The following is a 19,287-nucleotide window of genomic DNA, read 5'->3' on the forward strand; positions in this document are numbered from 1 at the left end:
TTAGGTCTTTATAATCCATTTTGAGTTTATTTTTGTGTATGGTGTGAGGGAGTGTTCTAATTTCATTCTTTTACAAGTAGCTGTCCAGTTATCCCAGCACCACTTATTGAAGAGGCTGTCTTTTCTCCATTGTATATTCTTGCCTCCTTTATCAAAAATAAGGTGACCATATGTGCGTGGGTTTATCTTTGGGCTTTCTATCTTGTTCCATTGATCTATATTTCTGTTTTTGTGCCAGTACCATACTATCTCGATTACTGTAGCTTTGTAGTATAGTCTGAAGTCTGGGAGCCTGATTCCTCCAGCTCCGTTTGTCTTTCTCAAGATTGCTTTGGCTATTCAGGGTCTTTAGTGTTTCCATACAAATTGTGAAATTTTTTATTCTAGTTTTGTGAAAAATGCCATTGGTAGATTGATAGGGTTTGCATTGAATCTGTAGATTGCTTTGGGTAGTAGAGTCATTTTCACAATGTTGATTCTTCCAATCCAAGATCATGGTATATCTCTCCATCTGTTTGTATCATCTTTAATTTCTTTCATCAGCGTCTTATAGTTTTCTGCATACAGGTCTTTTGTCTCCTTAGGTAGGTTTATTCCTAGGTATTTTATTCTTTTTGTTGCAGTGGTAAATGGGAGTGTTTTCTTAATTTCACTATCAGATTTTTCATCATTAGTGTATAGGAATGCAAGAGATTTCTGTGCATTAATTTTGTATCCTGCTACTTTACCATATTCATTGATTAGCTCTAGTATTTTACTGGTAGCATCTTTAGGATTCTCTATGTATAGTATCTTGTCATCTGCAAAGAGTGACAACTTTACTTCTTCTTTTCCTATTTGGATTCCTTTTATTTTTCTTCTTCTCTGATTGCTGTGGCTAAAACTTCCAAAACAATGTTAAATAATAGTGCTCCTCACTACTTTTTATCACATGTTCCTGTTCATTTCTTCTGGCCACTTTCACAGTCAGATATTCTTACTGATGTATTTGTGTACTGTCTTCCCAATTGGAATATAATGCAAACATATTGAAAGCAGGGATCTTGCCTTTCTGGCTTCCTGCTGCAATGCCTAGAAGGGGGTGTGGGATCTCATGGGTGTTCAGTCGTAGTTGGGTATGAGCGGACGTGGTATGTGTAGGGGCCTGCAGAAGGCCAGGGAAGTTGGACCTTGAGAGTGAGGGCAGAACAGCATGACAAGAGGTTGGAGACATAGGCAGGGTCAAATCACATGGGCCACAGTGAGGGGTTTGGAGTTACCTGAGAACCTGATGTTCATTAAGTTACTTCATCTCTGTGGGTTAAAACATACCCAGATTGGTCTGCTGAAGTCACTTCTTGATGGCATTTCTCCTCGGCTTTGTGCACCACTGGGTCCTCAAAGTGTTTCTTCAGCCTGTGCTGCATTCTCTCCCCTGTCTCCACTGCCATCAGCTGGGCATTCTTCACCCACCTTTCCGAAGAGCCCAGCAGAGCAAGATGACAAGAGCTAAGGTGTCGGGGTTTGATGCCTGCACAATTGGAAGCATTCCGGAAGCTGATCATTAAACACCTTGACTTCCCCATTGAAAAGTATTGGGTTTGAGCTTTGCAGATGATACTCCCCAAGAGCCCGAATGACGGGAGATCGGGCCCCAGATCTCAACTGCGCTGTTTGAATCATTTGTGTCTCTGTTTCTAGACATTATATGCTGTTCTCTGCCTAATGATATGTTGGTTTTCACACATTGGATCTGTAATTCCTGTTTGTCGACACTGTACTTTGTTTTATAATTTGCTCCCAAAGTAGCAGAATTCAGTGAGTTTCCAGTTTTGTGCTGCCTATGAGGAGGATAAATCAGGTTTTGCCTGGCATGCATTGAAAAAAGAACTCTCCTGGCATAATTCCCTGATGAATCTATTTTTGTGATTAAGGCAATAAATGTAACATAAGGGTTTGTTTCTTCACTCTTATTCTAACATGTACCACTATATATAAACACAATTATTTTATATGTATAGATAAATAAGATGAGCTGCTGTTTCACTTAGGCTTGGACTATGTTAAAATTTTGGAATATAACAATTTAGGTGCAGCAAGGAGCTAGGAGATGTTGTATAGAACTTCAGGAATGGGGAGATGTAGTAAGATGTCATTCACTCAGGTTTTTATTCTAATTTTTATGGGTTGTGAAATGTATGTTGTTGGGGTTTTTTTGGTTTTTTTTTTTAAGAATTCTATTCTTTAGCATCAGACATGTAAACATATATAAAAATGTTGATGTTCTACCCACATAATTCTTCACGGATATTAGAGATCTGGGGTTTTGTCTTTCATGGTTAGTACTAATTGATCTCCGGAACTTTTTGAAGGAGTATCAGCTCTTGTACGTGAACAGCCATGAACTTTTCAGGACACCTTGAAATAATTGTTTTCTCTATTAATTGCCTATCCACATGTAATTCAGAAGTTTGTTGATAGTACATATAGATTTATAAATTACAGTCATTTTGGTACATTGGCCCTTGAAATAAAGCCAGCTTTTGCAACCTAAGCCTCTTGATTTGTTTCAGACTCATGGCAAGGAATGTAATTTTCTGTCTCTGTTTCCTTTTTGAGGTGAAGATACACTCCTTTTCAAAGCTATGCCAGTCAGATGGGTTATTTCCCTTATTTGAAAAATCTTCATGAAAGGGGATAGATTACCCAGGGCATATGTGTGTATCCGTGCTTGCATGTATGGATGCGTGTTTCTCTCTCTCTCTCTCTCTCTCTCTCTCTCAATCTGTCAATTTCTCCCTCAGTAACATTTCCCATAATCCCATCAGTGGATTTGGAATCTTGATTCTACCTCCTGAAAGGATTATCGTCATTTCATAGAAGCAGCAAGGAGGTTAGCATTTCATGGAAAGTGAGAACCCCTGACTGCTCAGTCTTAGAGCCATTATTCTTACTGGAGCTAAGTCACATGGTAAAGGGCCAATCCCTTAACTTTTGATGTAGTTCCTTTTGTCGCTGACCTTTCATCTGTAAAATGGGTCTAGTAATATGGATCTGTTCTTGTAATTAATTAAAGGTTGTTAAGATGGTTCAGTTCAATGGGCTTTATAAGTGTTTACATAACATGTTTAATATTGGTGTTCTTTGTGGGTGACTATTAGCTAGGTAGCAGTTAACTAGCACCCAGAGGATGTTACTTAGACTCTAGGCCTCCAGTTCATTGGCTAAACATTCTGTTCTTTTACAACCTCCCAGTGGGGGAGTCGGGAAGACTTAGTACAATGACAAAGGGAAAAATGTGGAACAACTTCAGAGACCTACCATGTTAACACAGACATAGATGCAAAGGCACGGTACCCTTACACATTTCAGTTACTCAAATAAATATGAGAGGTAGTATATTCTGGGTTTCGCATGTCTTGAGTTCTCTCACGGGGCCTTATGCTAGTTTGTGAAGTTCTTATATCTCTTGTGCCTGTGGAATTGGGGCATTTAAGTCTTAGTAGGTGAGACCTTTCTGAGTCTGCAGAGAGGCATAGCTAATTATGTTATCCCTCTGATCAGAATTTTCTCATGGCTTTTCATCTCGTTGAGTGGAGAGGGAAGCTCCTACAGTGGCCTGCAAGGATTTCCCGCCTCTGAGTCTGTGACCTGACTGCTCCTGATACCTTCCTCTTTGATGGCTCTGCGGCAGGTACGCTGGCTTTCACTGGTACTGCCAACGTGCCCTGCAAGTTGCTTCCTGAGGCATCTGCATCTGCTCTTTGCTCCCCTGGAGCTCTCTTCCCAGAGATCCACGTGGCTTGCTTCCTTCCCTCCTTCAGGTCTCTAGTATATACTTCCCTCTCCTCTCAGTGACCCCTTCCCTCACCACTGTGCCTAGAACTGCAGACAGTCCCCCAGTGCTCCCTTTCTACCCTAGATTTTATTTGCTTATTGTCTGTCCAACCCTAAAAGAACGTAAGGTTTTTTTTTTTTTTTTTTGGTGGTACGCAGGCCTCTCACTGTTGTGGCCTCTCCCGTTGCGGAGCACAGGCTCCAGACGCGCAGGCCCAGTGGCCATGGCTCACGGGCCCAGCCGCTCCGCAGCATGTGGTATCCTCCCAGACCGGGGCATGAACCCGTGTCCCCTGCATCGGCAGGCAGACTCCCAACCACTGCGCCACCAGGAAAGGCCCTGTAAGCTTTTGAAGCAGGGAATTTGGGGGTGAGGAGTGACTGTTTTGCGCATGGCTGTATCCCCAGCACTTAAAGCAGTCCCTGGCACATAATCAGCAGTAGAAAGTCCTAAGGCAATTTCTCCATGGCCTGCCTTTTTGGACAGTGCTCGCCTAAAGGTGATAGACTGAGCCATTGAAGGAAGTGTCACCACCAGCAGGAACTGATATATTTGCAGTGCTCCGTGACATCAGGTTGGCATGCACTGGTGCAACTATTATGCCTCCTCTGTGCTCCAGCATCTCTCTATAGACTGGAGAACATAAGCCTCAAAATCAATCAATCAATGATAATGTGAAAGGACTTTAAAAACTGTAAAATGCTTTGGAAATGACAATTATACTGGACTTTATAATGGATTGTTATGTAATTTGAAATAGTTAAGTAATTTTCCAGGAAACAGGGTTCCCTGGACCAGTGCTGTGCTTCCCCATCTGGGCCTGTGGACTGGGTCCAAGAATACAGCTGCAGGCCAGAGCCTGAACCAGCCAGGACCAGAGCGGGGAAGTCCATCCAGTAACCCCTATACTGAAGGGATGTGCCTTCCATGTGCACAAAACCATTCAAATACCAAGTAGCTGAGACCATGTAGGGCAAATAGAATTCAGGTTGGCCTGTTGTTAGTCTCTAAACAACTGTAACTAATTTAGAAAAATTAGGCAGCTTAGCAGCAAAAGTATAATTCTTATTGTTAATGAAACCTGGCCTATTCCCGAGGGGGCCAGTAATTCCCATGACCCAGATTAGTTTTCTCCCAGTAGAAGAGCTTAGGGGTTTTATACTGTTGATGGGCAGAGATGAACCTAATATCCTTGTTTGCTTTCAAATCATCCTTTTAAAAATAATCAGGTTCTCCTTTTACCCATGTTCTCTTTAAGGCTAGGCTATGTAGAAGAGAGGCAAGTGAGATAAAAATGGCACATTATATACTGTATATATTATATCTCACACGTTTACACACACACACACACACACACACACACACACACACACACACGCACTGCGTTGTACCAGAGAGCATCTAGGAGCAGTAGCTCTGGACTGCAGACTGCCTGACATCAAATTCCAGCCCTACCACTTGTTCAGTATGTGACCTGGGACAAATTTCTGGGTTTTCTGAGCCTTAGCTTCTTCACGTGGGATAGTATTGGAACTTAACCTCATAGGGTTATTGTAAAGATCAAATGGGGTAATCACTGCAGTGCTTAATGCTTGTCTCACAGGAAGTGCTCGCTCGGTCAGTATCAGTTGCTGTTATTGTTGATGATGATGTTAATAGTCTAAGGCAGGCAGGAAATAAAGGGATTTCAAAAAGGGATAAGAAAAGGAAAAGTAAGATGCAGGAGACACTATCCTATAAGGTTTAAGTATGTTGGAAAGAGACTGGTATAATATGGTAAACTTATGCTGTATTTTATAATGCATATTAAATCACTCATGTGATAATGATAATTATACACTATGAGTATTTTATGGCCTTCGTGCCTTCCAGATTAGCACTGTGGCCAATGAGAGCTGCCTGGTTTATTCCATGCTATCGGTGTCCGGGCAAACTGCTGTGGCCACTCCCCTGACCACTGTCCCACTTAGCAAAGGTGCTGAAACACCAGTAGATTATGTGGAAGTTTAAACCAGGCATTCAGTGCAGCTGAGCCTTGAGAACCTCAGAGGAAAGTGGCCTCCCAAAGTATGCACGTGTTCTTTTTTTTCCCCAACACCTGATAAGGGCAAACTCTGTGCTAGGCCCTGGCGATGGGACACTAAGGGAGGATAATACCATCTAGTTTTCTTGGAACTTCTATTAAGTGGAGGAGACAATGACAATTCCGTGAATAATGACATAATTCACCAAGTGCTAGGAAGGAGAATTAAGGAATTAGTTTTGTAATGAGGCATCTGACCTGGTATGGGGTGTCCAGAAAGACCTCTTTGGGAAGTGAGAGTGGTAAGTTAGGAGAGAGCCAGATCTAGAGGGGCTGCAGGGCTTCCCCGTCAGGGAGCATCAGCATTAGGAAGGAAGGCACCCAGGCCTAACGAGAGTTTTAGCCCAGTTTTAGCCAAGGGGGGCATGGTGGAGAAGGGTCTAGATCATGTGGCATCTTGCAGGCCAAGGGTTGTTAACCTGTAATTAAAAACAGTCAGGGCTTCCCTGGTGGCGCAGTGGTTGAGAGTCCGCCTGCCGATGCAGGAGACACGGGTTCGTGCCCCGGTCCGGGAGGATCCCACATGCCGTGGAGCGGCTGGGCCCGTGAGCCATGGCCGCTGAGCCTGTGCGTCCAGAGCCTGTGCTCCGCAATGGGAGAGGCCACAACAGTGAGAGGCCCGCATACCGCAAAAAAAACCCAAACAAACAAACAAAAAAACAGTCAGAAGCCTTTGGTGGGTTTTAAACAAGTAGTGGTGTTGGATTGGAGGAGACCAGAGGGGAAATAGAGCTGGTTGCACGCTCAGATTTTAGAACAATCTCCACTTTAGACTGCAAGCTATATGCCAAGAGGTACCTTGACTTTGCTGCATTTACCCAAATCCTTTTTCCTTTTCTCTGAAGAATTTTCAGTACCAAGTGGGCTTTCGTAAGCGGGCGTTCAAGTCGATGTATATGATACTTGTCAATACTTAACATCTTAGCAGTGATGTTTATCCTTCTGAAATATAGTTTACACATTTCACCAGAAACAGAGAAGACATTGGTAGTTATTCACAGAGCTTTGAGACCCTTGGATGAAAGCAGAGCAGCCTGCAGGGATGCACATATGGCCATAATTGTCTTTTTGAGGGGGCTCTCAAAATCATCCATTTGGCCCGTCCTCCTTTCTTCCTTTTAATTGATTCTTCTCTCTCAGTCTTAAAGTGTTCACTCTTTGATTTTTTCAGCTCTCTGACTCTGCCAGCCAACTACAAATGGGATGCTGTCATATTTGAGGGATATTTTATCATTTTTATGTTTTTGTCAAGCATGAAGCCACTTCAGGAAGGGAGTAGAAATGATATTTAGTCCAGTATCACTCTCATAGGCATACATGCTTTTTCCTCCTCTCTCTTGCTTTTTCTTTCCTTCTTCCAGTTTAGTAATTTGGGTGCTGAATGAGGGAGCAGCTTTTTGTTTTCTCTATTATAACCACTACTTTTTGTCCCATATGCCCAAGTGTGTAACTGCTCCATATACTCATTTGTGGTTGGATTTTCTGGGGAAACAAAATGCCTCTTTTAGCCTAGCTGAACTGACCCTTAGTTGTGTGGGAGCAGCAGAGTGCTAAGGTGAAGATTATGGGCTCTGCAGCCACCCTAAGTTCCTTTCCTAGCTCTGCCCTTCATTAGCTGTGTGACCTCAGGCAAATTACTTAACTTCTCAGTGCTTCAGTTTTCTCATCTGTAAAATGGCAGTGATAGTCTTACCTACTTGTCTCAAGTAGCTCTCTTGAAGATTATACTGGGTAAAAGTATCCATCATAAGCAGCACTCAGTTATTCAAAGCTTCAAATCTGGCTTCTCACTGGATAACCATTCCCAGAAAGATGTTAAATATGGTTGGTGAACATGACCCCAGTAAGTACACGGAAAAATTTATTTTAAACTCTCATTCTGGTGCCAGCCATCAGGACAGCCCAGCAAAGCTGTATTTATGGCTCTGATGGATTTCCTTGGCAGAAGCCTCCTCAGCACCATCCAGACTGGTCCCGTCTCACCGAGTTCAGGTGGTATCCAGGCAACACACACACACAGTCTGACTCAGTAGAAAACTCGCAGCCAGTGGTGGTGAGGATTCCCCCCACCATTTCCCCATGGGTTGTGGAAGGAGCCATACTGACAACCCTTGAAACTAAACTTGCCTTGGGTAGCCACAAAAAAAGTATAGTTCCAGCAGCTTCATTTCCAGCTAATCCTTCTTGGCCCCAGAGCTCGGAGCTTCTCTATCCCTGAGAGGGTAGTAGAGAGATAAGTGATATTTACTGCAGCTTAGGTGCCCACCCACTCAACTACTTTCCGAATTGGTAACCTGGGGCCTACCCAGTGCCTGCCTGTATGCTGCAGGGGATGCACTCCAAGATCTGGATCCAGCCTCCAGTCCTGAGACACTCATGAGAAGGGAAGCAGTCAGGGTAGAAACGTCCCACGGGATTGATTGTGAACATAATCACTTAGAGCTCTGTGTGGCCTCCTGTCAGGGAGGTGTCTAGAACTGGGCTTTGCAGGCAGGTGGGCGGTTAGGGGAGGACTTGCCAGGCAGGCCAGGGACAAGTTGGTGCCCTTGAAGGCAAAGTGAGTGTGGTGGGTTTGCCGTAGTTGCCTATGAGGCTCTCAGCCTGTCATGTGAGGTGCTTATAGGGTAATGATAGAAAATAAGTAATAATATATTTTGAATTTTTCTATGGATTTGAAGTATTGCATAATTTTTAAAAAAGAAGACATGGAAAAAAAAGGATAGCCAGAAGAGAAAGATAGCCCTCGAAATACAGGTGGAAGAGACAGGGTTCCTTGCGCCAGGCAGAAGCAGGACACCAGGGGACACCACCAAGTGTGACTTAAATTGGCACTTGCTGCTACTTTCACCACTGTCATCACCACTACCTTGACCACCATCATGAACAATACTGGCTGTCATTTAGTAAGCCATTATTTCAGGCCAAGAGATTGATTGACTTACCTAGTCTTATTAGTCATCCTTAAACTTTATGAGGTAGGTACTGTTGCTTGTGTTTTATAGGTGAAGAAAGGGGTTTAGAGAAGCCAAGTGACCTGCCTCCTGTCATCCAGCTGGGAATCTCTGTATGACTCCACTCCCTGTGCTATCCTGTCTCCCTTAGCCTTTTTCCCCCATATTTATAAATTGGAAATAATATTTGTACTCCATACCTACAGAATGGCGTTTTTCCAATTTTAAGTCATGACACATTAGTGGATTGTAAAATTGATTTAGTAGCAGAAGAATGACCAGAATAGAATAAAAAATAACAGAATTTATCACCCTTATTGTTTCTGAAACATGTGCTTCTAGTAACTCGTGTTTCTGATACACAAGAATGTATGTGTGTGTACCTCTCTCTATGTGTGTATATATGTATGTATGTACTAGTGAAGTGTTATATGGGAAAATATGTTTCCTACCATGGGTTATTGTCAGAAAGTTTGAGAGCTACTATTCTAGACTTATATGAAGTTCAAACAAACATTAAAAAGTGTTGCAGAGCTCCTGTAAAACACCTTACAAGTCTAAGTTATCATTACTTAACACTGGAAGCTGAAACAAGCAAATAAAGGATGGCAGATAAAAGTGTTGCTGTGCTGTAACCTCCACCCATCTGGTTCATCACAGACAGTGCTAATCTGTCACCCCATTGTGTCCAGTGGAGCCAGGATGCAACTTTGACACTCCTCGACATAGCACTGCAGGCCTCAAGATGAAACCTGTTTGCAGACCCAGCAAAAGGCTTAGGTCTTGTTGATACATCAGGACCAGTCTGTGGTTATAAAGTACTGCTCAGCACTTCCAGAGCTCTGACTCTCATTTAAATGCTAGGAAGACAGATGTGTTCCCCAGAACAGCATGGGCATCTCTGCATTACAGGCCCCAAAAAAGTTGCCTCCACTCCCCTCTCCTCATAGAACTCCCCCACCACCATCTTCATCTGCAAGTAATTTACCTCCTTTTGCCTCTTCAAGGGTATCAGACCAATCCAGAGTCCCCATCCATTTTCCCTTGAAGCAAAGGTGGCAAGAGGCCCTTCTGCCATGGCCATTTTCCTTGGAACATGTTCTTTCCTCATTAACCATCATTCATGAGGGAACCACAGGGAACGTGGGGTGCCGATCCCCCACCAACTGTCCTGAAGGCATGCCCCCCAGTAGTTGCCCTGCTTCTCAGCTGATGTGGCAAACTCTTAACAGTCACAAGAGGAACTGGGCTTTCCCTTAAAATTGCATGTGGAACCTGTTTCTCTGCCGCCTGCAAAGGAAGCCTGTAGAATTGGCAGTTGTCTTAGAAGTCTCCACAGAAGAGTCCACGTGGACCTAGGGAAGGCCTGTCAAAGACTCCCTCAGTGGAATATGCAGTAATGCATAAGAGACTCTTGTGTGTGGATTTTAAGTCAAGACTCAACATGACCTTCTGGGCTGTGTGGGGAAGAGCTCAAGCAGCTCAGGTACTAACCCGGCAAGCAAGTTCTCTGTGTTTTATAGACCTCACTAATGAATGAGCCCCGTGGCCTTGGCTAGACCAGGCTTCTCAGTGCTCTGTCAGCCCTCCTCCCACACATGGGTAAATGCATCAGGTTATAATGGATGCTGGTGCCAGCAGAGACTGAGGTCTGTGCCTTTCTCTTTGGGATACATAGCAATCTCCAGCCATTAATAATTCATTCTGGAGTAATGAACGTAGCTGTACCAAGTTGTGAGCAGTAATCATCAAGTGATAGATCAATAAGTTACCTCAGTGTGCCAAAAGATAATGGTAGTTAGTTATGTAAAGTTAATAGCCTTTTCCCCCAAAAGTTTCGTAAGACTTAGATCAGTGTGTTTCTTGAGTTCTAAAATAAAATGGATCATTAAAAAGGAAATGAGTTATGTTGGGTAGCCTCAAGGTTATTTATATTCAGAGATGCTTATCCACAATTACCATAGCTTTTTTCCAAATGCCTTTGGTCATTTGGGCCAGTAAATTGGAGTAATTATTGCTCATTAATTAAATCTAAGAAATGGAACACAGTTCCAGACTTTGAAAAGGGAGATTGGGAGAGTTGAGATACATTCCCAAAAAATCATCAATAATAATTAGAGGTTTTCTAAGTAGCTGGGTTGAGAATTATTGTTTAATGTCTACTCAGAAACTCCCGTCGTCTTTTAACACCTCATTGAACATTTGTTGTGTTTCTCCTGGGCTGGGCACTGCTCTCAGCGCTGGTGCTACCAACTAAAATAAGCACGGTCTGTATCCTAAGGCAGTAGTCGAGACCTTAATAACACGTAATAAATCCAGGAGCCAACACTCCTGCCTTCATTGAGGGGTGGAGGTCTGGGGAGAGACTAGACAGAGACTTCAGAAGGGAAGGGAACCATTGGCACTGTGCCTTGAAGACCAACAGTTTGCCAAGCAAAGAAAGAAGGGTAAGAGAACGTTCTAGGGAGAGGATTGACAAAGGCAGACAAATGTGAAAGTTGAAAGAGGATGGGTAGTCAATGATTATAATAATCATCACTGCATTTCCCACAAGGTAACACATTTAACTGATACAACAACCTCATGAAGTAGATGTATTATTCACCTCACCCCCTTTTTTAAAAGATGAGGAACCCAAAGCTGAAACATTGAGTCCCTTGCTCAGGGACCCAGAGCTGGGAAGTGACAGAGGGCTTAGAGGTGAGTTGGAAAAGCTGTGCTAGGTCATAGGAGTTTAACATTAAAAACAATGGAGCCCACCAATGGTTTATGGTCACCATTATCAGAACGTTCCAGCCGTGCAAGTGTTGCTGAACACTGCACATACACTGTGTCACTGTGTTCTCTCTCAGCGACCCAGTGAGGTGTGAGGCCATTGTAGTTTTCAACAGAGGACTGCCTTGAGTGGAGCTAAGTTGTAGACAGTAGCTGGTGGTGGCAGGCAGGGTGCAGCCAAACCCAGAGAGTCTAGTCAGAGAGCCTCATTAAGAGGCTGTTGCTTTAGTCAGATTGTGTTGAGAAGCGTCATGGTGAAAGTGATCATCATCCAAACCCTATATTTTTATATTGGTCTACAATTTAAAAGTGCTTTCATACATAAATAGCTTGTTGATTCGTTTACACAGGGACTTTTGTGACAAGAAGGTAAGTCTACTGACTTGGCTTTTTTGGGAGTGGAAGTATAAAGGCATGGAATTCACTTCCTGCACAAAGGAACTGATGTTGAAAGTAGTGGTGTTACAAGCAGCTTGTAAATATGCAGACTTGCTGATTGACTGAGGCCCAGAACCAAAGCCTTTCCCCTTGCTTTAATGCTTTCAGACTAGAAACCTGATACGGTTTTGGGTAGAATGGAAAACTATAAGTAACATCAGGAGATTCTGCTAGAACTCAGAAAATGTTTGTAAAATATTATTACGTGGACCAGAAACAGGCCAAGGCATCAGTGGCAACATCTCCTTGCTGCAGGTATTGTTTAGCAATCAGAAAGCAAGTTCCCTTCCTGACTGGGCTGTTCCACAGTTCACGTTTCATAGACTTAACCGTCCCTTTCAGAGGAGGAGCTTTTTATGAAATTAGACTTTTAGCCCTAGAAAATGAAAGAAAAATACACATCTGCTGATAAAATTGGTTAATGTAGTGTTCAGTAAAGGCTCAGTTTCAAAACCAGCACTTAAAGTAGTAGAACCTCGTTTTCCTCCTACAAAATAGAAGTATCCAAGAGAAACAGTACAGACATTTATAGAATTGTGTGAAAAACAAATACTCAGTATAAATAACACTAAATGCTAGGGAGGTATGTCTGTGCAAGCTGCCATCTCTGCCCAATTTCTCTCTAGTTTCTAGTAATGAATAGTTTCCTTCTTCTAACAGGTGGAAATATTAGGTGGAAGCCCCTAATATTTTCTTAACAATACTGAATGGCCTTAACTTTTAACTTATTTGTTGTCAATAGATAATTTGTATATTTTTGTACATGGGACCAGCAAATGAACATTGAAATTTTATGGCTAGGTCACGGTGTGCTGGGTGTGGAGTTCAGATATATGTTTTGAGTAGTTGTTTATCCAGAAATATGCATATGTGTTTAGCAGTTTACTCAGCCCCAATACTCCTGACCCTCCCTGTGTGTTCCTTGGACTTTGAGAGTAAGTGACAATATGAACACAGCCATATACATGGATGTACAGTGGTGCATTTTTATTTCTGCTTATGCAGAAATGTTTGGCTTCATGTAAGCCACGTGTCTAATATGATGGGGCTTTAATACTTTGAGCCTAAAGTGCTGAATTTCCTGACTGAGATCTACCCATTTAAAAAAATTAGGTCTATTTTGGGCCTATATTTGCAAATGTATTAAAGCCATCGGGAGTTTTTAATATTTGCACTAGAGAAAATGCTAATGATCACAGCGGTTTAAGCAGCAGCCAAGTATAAAAATTTTAACTAAGAGGGATTAGCAGTTACCTGGATTTGCAGAATAGGGATTCAAATGTGCAAAGGTTCACATTTTGGAAGGCAAGCTGCTTTTGTTGGTTGGTGGGTTGGTTGGTTGGTTGGTTGGTTGTTTGGTTGGTTGTTTTAGGCAAAATGGAAATTGTAAGGAGTGTTGTATCCTGAAATAGCAAAACAGCCCAAACACTGGAGATTTCTGAACCTGTGGTAGACGAAAATAGGAGTAGAAAAGTCTCTCTTTGGACTCCAGAGGCATCCGAACATGTCCCCAGATCTGGCTCCTACCAGATGAGGCGTCTGAAGATAGGAAGGGTACAGGAGGTCAGCTGTCCATTCATACACGATTTCTCTCATTTGTGCCATTTCTTTTCCTTCCTACCAGCGTTGCTAACAACCACAAGCAGAATTTGATGACGGTGGCAAACCTTGGCGTGGTGTTCGGACCCACCCTGCTGCGTCCTCAGGAAGAAACGGTAGCAGCCATCATGGATATCAAGTTTCAGAACATTGTCATTGAGATCCTAATAGAAAATCATGAAAAGGTAATATATCATTGGTCACCACAAGTGGAGAATTTTCTTGGGGGGGAGCTGAGTTAAAACTGGCCTACAGGGTTGACTCAGGTTCACATCGGTGGTGGCTTTTACCCTGTGGTGATGATGACTAAGTTGCTGGTGGTGATGGTGGTGGTGGTGGTGATGGTGATGGTGATAGTCATCTTGGGATTGCAGCAGTGGCAATGGTGGAGGTCGTGGTGACGGTAGTGGTGGACAACATATTGGGCATTTCTTTTGTAACAGGAACTGTATGCGAAGCACTTTACATATGCTGTCCTTTTAACCTCATAACAATGCGGTGAAGGAGGTACTACTAGGAGCCTTATTTATTTATTTATTTATTTATTTATTTATTTATTTATTTACGTTTGCGGTACACGGGCCTCCCACTGTTGTGGCCTCTCCCGTTGCGGAGCACAGGCTCCGGACGCGCAGGCTCAGCGGCCATGGCTCACGGGCCCAGCCGCTCCGCGGCATGTGGGATCCTCCCGGACCGGGGCACGAACCTGTGTCCCCTGCATCGGCAGGCGGACTCTCAACCACTGCGCCACCAGGGAAGCCCCTAGGAGCCTCATTTTGAAAATGCCCTTTACCCCCTTTTTTTTTTTTTTACTTGGTTGTCTTCTTATGAATTTTTGAATTTTTTTTAAACATTAGAATAGTAAACTATTTTCATGTGTGTTTCAAATATTTTTCCTAACCTATAGTTTCCTTATAGTTTTATAAATGGTGTATTGTTTCATACCATGTGTGGGGAGGAGATGTGTCTGTCTTTTCCTTTAGGGCATTGGAGTTTCTGGTCTTAAGAAGGTTGCCCTCACCCCACATAATGAAGTATGTCAACACAGCTGCCCTTAAAAACTGGGGTAGGGGGACATGAAACTCCATCCATCTGTCCCACCTCAGTTCCTGGTAGCACATCCCTCTGAAGCTTCTCAGAACCTGCAGGGCCCCCTAGAGCACCATTTGACAGCCCAAGGTGCTGGGATATAATAAAAATTCTGTTCCTCTTAAATGAAACCTTTACCTAGAAAGGTGAATGAATTGCACTAGGTCACCTGCCAAATAAATCTAGCATCTGACCGCTAACCACCTGCACTGATGACACTCTAAAATAAGCCATCATCAGCTCTTGTCTGGATTTTTACAGGAGCCTCCTAGTTTGTTTCCCTGTTCCCACCCTTGGCCTGTCTATTCTGATGTCAGCCACCAGAATGAGATTTTTTTAGTGTTAGATCAAATAGTATCAGTTGTCTGCTAAGAACTGTCCAGTGCCTTCGCATTTCACAGAGTGAAAGTCAGAGCTCTCCCAGGATCCTTGAATGTCCTACAGGGTCTCTGCACTCCCCTCTGTTACTTGCCTCATCTCACCTCATACAGCCCTCTCCTTGAGTTCCCTCCTACAGCCTCCTCGACTGCCTTGCTGGTCCTTGCACACGGCACACACTCCCACCTCAAGGACTTTGCAGTGGCCGTTTGCAGTGCCTGGAACACTTCCTCCTGGCATACTTCTTCACCTCCTTCAAGCCTAAGTGAGGCCCACTGACATCTCTCTATTTTAAATTGCGAACAGTCTCAACCCCCGCATTCCCCCTCCCCTTGATCATGCTGTCTCTCTCCGTAGCACTTACCACTTTCTGGCATACTATATAATTTACTTATTGATTACACCTGTTGCCTTTCCGGCGTGTTTTAGAATGTGTGTGTCATGAAAGCAGGGACTTCAGTCTGTTTTTTCTGTGCTTTGTCCCCAGTTCCTCAATATGCGCTCAGTGCATATGTGTTGGATGAATGGATGGGCTCTTGTGGTAGCTAACCTCCAAAGTGGCTCCCGGTAACCCCTGTCTCCTAGTAGTCCCTCCCTTGTATATCCTCTTCCAACTGTGAATAAGCGATCGGCACTGATCCCAATGTGATCAGTAGGAATTGATCAATAGGAAATGGCTAAAATAATGGTCTGTGACTTTGCTGAGCAGTCCTAAGACCTCGTCGCATTTGCCTTGGTTTCTGGACTTGCTCACTCCAGGGCAAGCAAGCCACCATGTTGTGATGGTGGTCACACAGCCCAGTGGAGAGAAAGTGAGGCTGCCTACCAACAACCAGACCAAGATGCCAGCCATGTGTGAGTCAGCCACTTTGGAAGTGAACAGTGATGCCTTCAGATGATATAGCCCCAACCGACACCTTGAGTGCAACCACGTAAGAGACCACAGAGCTAAGCTTCTCCTGAACTCACAGAAAGTGGGAGAGATATTAAATGTTTTAAACCACTAAGTTTGGGGGATAATTTGTTATAGAGCATTAGTAATTACTAAAGTATCTCTGAATATAAACTTTCACAGGGTAACAGAGGTCTCCTGCAAAATTGTGTAAACAACATAGCCTTTTTCTTACATGGTTAATAAAGAGATGTGAAATCAGATAATTTATTTGAAGAAATTATCTTCTCTTTCTCTCAAACTTTGGACTCTGTCCAGCCACTTCCCACAAATATAGTAAATCAGGTATAAAAGAAGATTACGTTATGTATGATGAAAATTAACTTGGAAAAAGGGAATATAATCAAATAGCAGTTAATAACATGTCTAAAAACAAACCACTTGGATTTAAATCTGTTACCTCTTAATAGCTGTGTAACCATGAGCAGATTATTCAGCCTCTCTATACTCATAAAAGTACTTTCAGTACAGTGTAACTGCTGTGACAAATAACCACAAAATATCAGTGACTCAGGACAATAGAAGTTTATCTCTTGTTCACATACCAGTTTACTGTGGGTATTCTGGGGGTGGGATACTGCACCGTGATTCAGCATCCCAGGTTCCTTCCCTCTCGTAGCTCTGCCTTCTGCTCTGCAGATTTCTACAATCGACCAGTTGGTGGGGGAAATGAGAGAGCAAGGAGGATTGAGTAAGATGATATGGACCAAGCCTAGAAGATGCTTTCCTTATTCTCTCCGCTGTTCCATTGGCAGAACTCAGTCATGTGACCCCATCCAACTGCAGGGGAGGCTGGGAAGGCACCCAACTCTGCAGAGCAAAGGGAAGCAAGTTTGATGACCAGCTGGCCAGTGAGCCATCTCCCTTCATCTGGTTTGTTGTGAGGATTAGATAAGGTGATTTATGTAAAAGACTTAGCCAAGAATCCAGCAAGGAGTAAGTGTCAATAACTGTAAACCATTGTTTTTAGCAGTCTCAACAGAATTCTCTGAAAATAGAGCATAAGTCCATCTCTGACTTTCATATATGCCCCTTTCTCAAAATGATGATTTTTAAACTTAATCTTTTGTTAAATAAAATAATATTAAATGTTGAGACAGATTTCTAAGGAGTTTGATTACGTTTCATGTCCCTAAGGGGCATATACAAGCTTATAGCAGATAACATCTAATGATTTTTGAACCTTAACTGTTTTTTGCTGTCCTTGGGCCTTTAAAGCCAGAAAACATTCAAAAGTAGCGTGATAGAAAAAAGACCGGATACTGCTAATAACAATATTGAAACTTGTGTAAACAAGCAGCCATCCTGCCTTCAGCACAAAATATAGAAATAGAAATGAAATATGAAATGCATGGCCAGGCCTGCAAGTATATGGGCAGGAACTGGTGAAAATACTCATCTGGTTTGGTAGATTATAAATTATTCCTCTATGCTGTGTATCTGGTGAGGTACATATTAAAAGAGTATTACAGTGCTTCGTTATATGTTCTTCTTCATTAGTGTCTGTGAGTGAGTGGGTTGATTCACAGCGAGATTTATGTTCCTGTGGAAGCCAGTGCAAGAGTGTCAGTGGAAACATTCCTAGGATGAAGGCTGCAGCAGAGTGTATGTCTCCAGTCCTGAGGGAGCTAGTGTACCACCCTGATAGAGGTTTTTAACCTGGGATCCATGATGAGCCAAAGTTATATGCAAGACCTGTGTATGTACATGATTCTGGGAAGAAAGTCGTTAATATTCATCAGGTTTGCCTTTCTGGTAAAAACAACTTAGAATAAGGCAGTTTGACTCCTTTTCAAATGTCGTTTCAGGCCTGATCTGGTATAAAGTCAGCAGATGCTGCCTTAGCCTCCTTTGGAAACCTGTGATGTTCACCTCACAGGATCCCAAAGCATACATGGCCACACCCTGAGAGCCCCTGGCTTTCTGGAGAGAAGGCTTTGGAGGAATTTCCTGCCAAGGGAATTTAACATTATCCATCAACAGAGCATGTTTTTGTCCTCAGGTGAATATTGTCATCTTCCTTTAAAATCCACAATATGAAGATCTTAGTTAACAGTATTTAATGAGCATTCCCTTAGGCTTGGCTGTAATTTTCTAGAGACATAAATGCACACACAAACGTCGTAAGTGACTACTTCTCTAACTTTATTGTCGGAAGTTGGACAAAATCCTGAAACCTCACTTGAAGAAATGCTTTCCAACAGCATCATTTCATCCTGTTCCCCAACAAGCATTTGATAGCAAATGCCCTTTTGCTTGAACAAGCCCTAATACAGGTCTTAACTGTATGTCTCCCACAGTTAGTGGTATAATACACTCTTTCGTGTTGTTAAGAACATTTTACATAAGATGTATACTTTGTGCCTTGGAATAAAATTGGGAGGGACCCAGGAATAAGTAGAAGACAGCACAGAAGTAGGGTATAGAAACCCAGGCATGTAGCCTTTGGAGCCACTCAGAGAGAGAGAGAGAGAGAAAGAGAGAGAGAGAGAGAGAGAGAGAGAACCATAAGATGTCTGTTTCAGTTGTCTGTTGCTTCATAACAGATCATCTACAAACCTAGTGACGTAAAACAGCAATGACTTTTTTTGCTCACAAATCTGTGGAACAGAAATCTGGGGAGGGCTCATGTGTGTTCCAAGCTGCAGTGGTTTTACTGCAACTGGTGGATCCAAGATGACCTTACTCCACATGTCTGGGACCTTGGTACTAGCTGTTGGCTGGGACACCTTGGTCCTCCTCCACATGCCCTCTCTCTCCATGGGATCTCTCATCATTTAGTAATCTAGGCCAGACTCAAGAGGGCAAACACAGAAGCTGCCAGACCTCTGAAATCCTAGTCCTAGAATAGACAAAGTGTCACTTCAGCTACATTCTGTTGGTCAAAGCAAGTCACAAGTCCAGGCAGATTGAAGGGGCAGGAAATAGACCCCACCTCTGGATGGGAGGAGCAGTGTGCATGCAGAGGCGTGGGAGGAATTGTGGGCTGCCGTTTTTGCAGATGATCTCCCAGAATGCCTCACTCCCTATCACTGGCAGGTTTGCATGTAGTTCCCATTGGAGAGGCTTCCCTTTCTTATTAGCAGTTGCAACTGCTCAGTGGTTTTTTTTGAACATGTGAACATATTCTGCCCCCCCTTTTCTTATTGGAGTATAATTGCTTTACAATGTTGTGTTAGTTTCTGCTGTACAAGCGAAGTGAATC

At 43.1% G+C, this 19,287-nt stretch overlaps 1 protein-coding gene across 6 annotated transcripts in view; it reads left to right on the forward strand.

Moving 5' to 3' along the window:
• Positions 1–19,287, forward strand: part of ARHGAP26 (Rho GTPase activating protein 26) — a 470,919-nt gene that overhangs the window by 345,407 nt on the left and 106,225 nt on the right. For all 6 annotated transcript variants that reach the window (XR_010840265.1, XM_059062235.2, XM_059062236.2 and 3 more), the window contains exon 18: positions 13,689–13,848. Coding sequence is in view for 5 of the 6 variants with exons in the window: in XM_059062235.2 (XP_058918218.1) it covers positions 13,689–13,848 (160 nt within the window). In the remaining variant the exon portion in view is untranslated. The remainder of the gene's footprint in view (positions 1–13,688; positions 13,849–19,287) is intronic.

This window comes from Kogia breviceps, chromosome 4, assembly GCF_026419965.1.
Source record: "Kogia breviceps isolate mKogBre1 chromosome 4, mKogBre1 haplotype 1, whole genome shotgun sequence".
NCBI lineage: Eukaryota > Metazoa > Chordata > Mammalia > Artiodactyla > Physeteridae > Kogia > Kogia breviceps.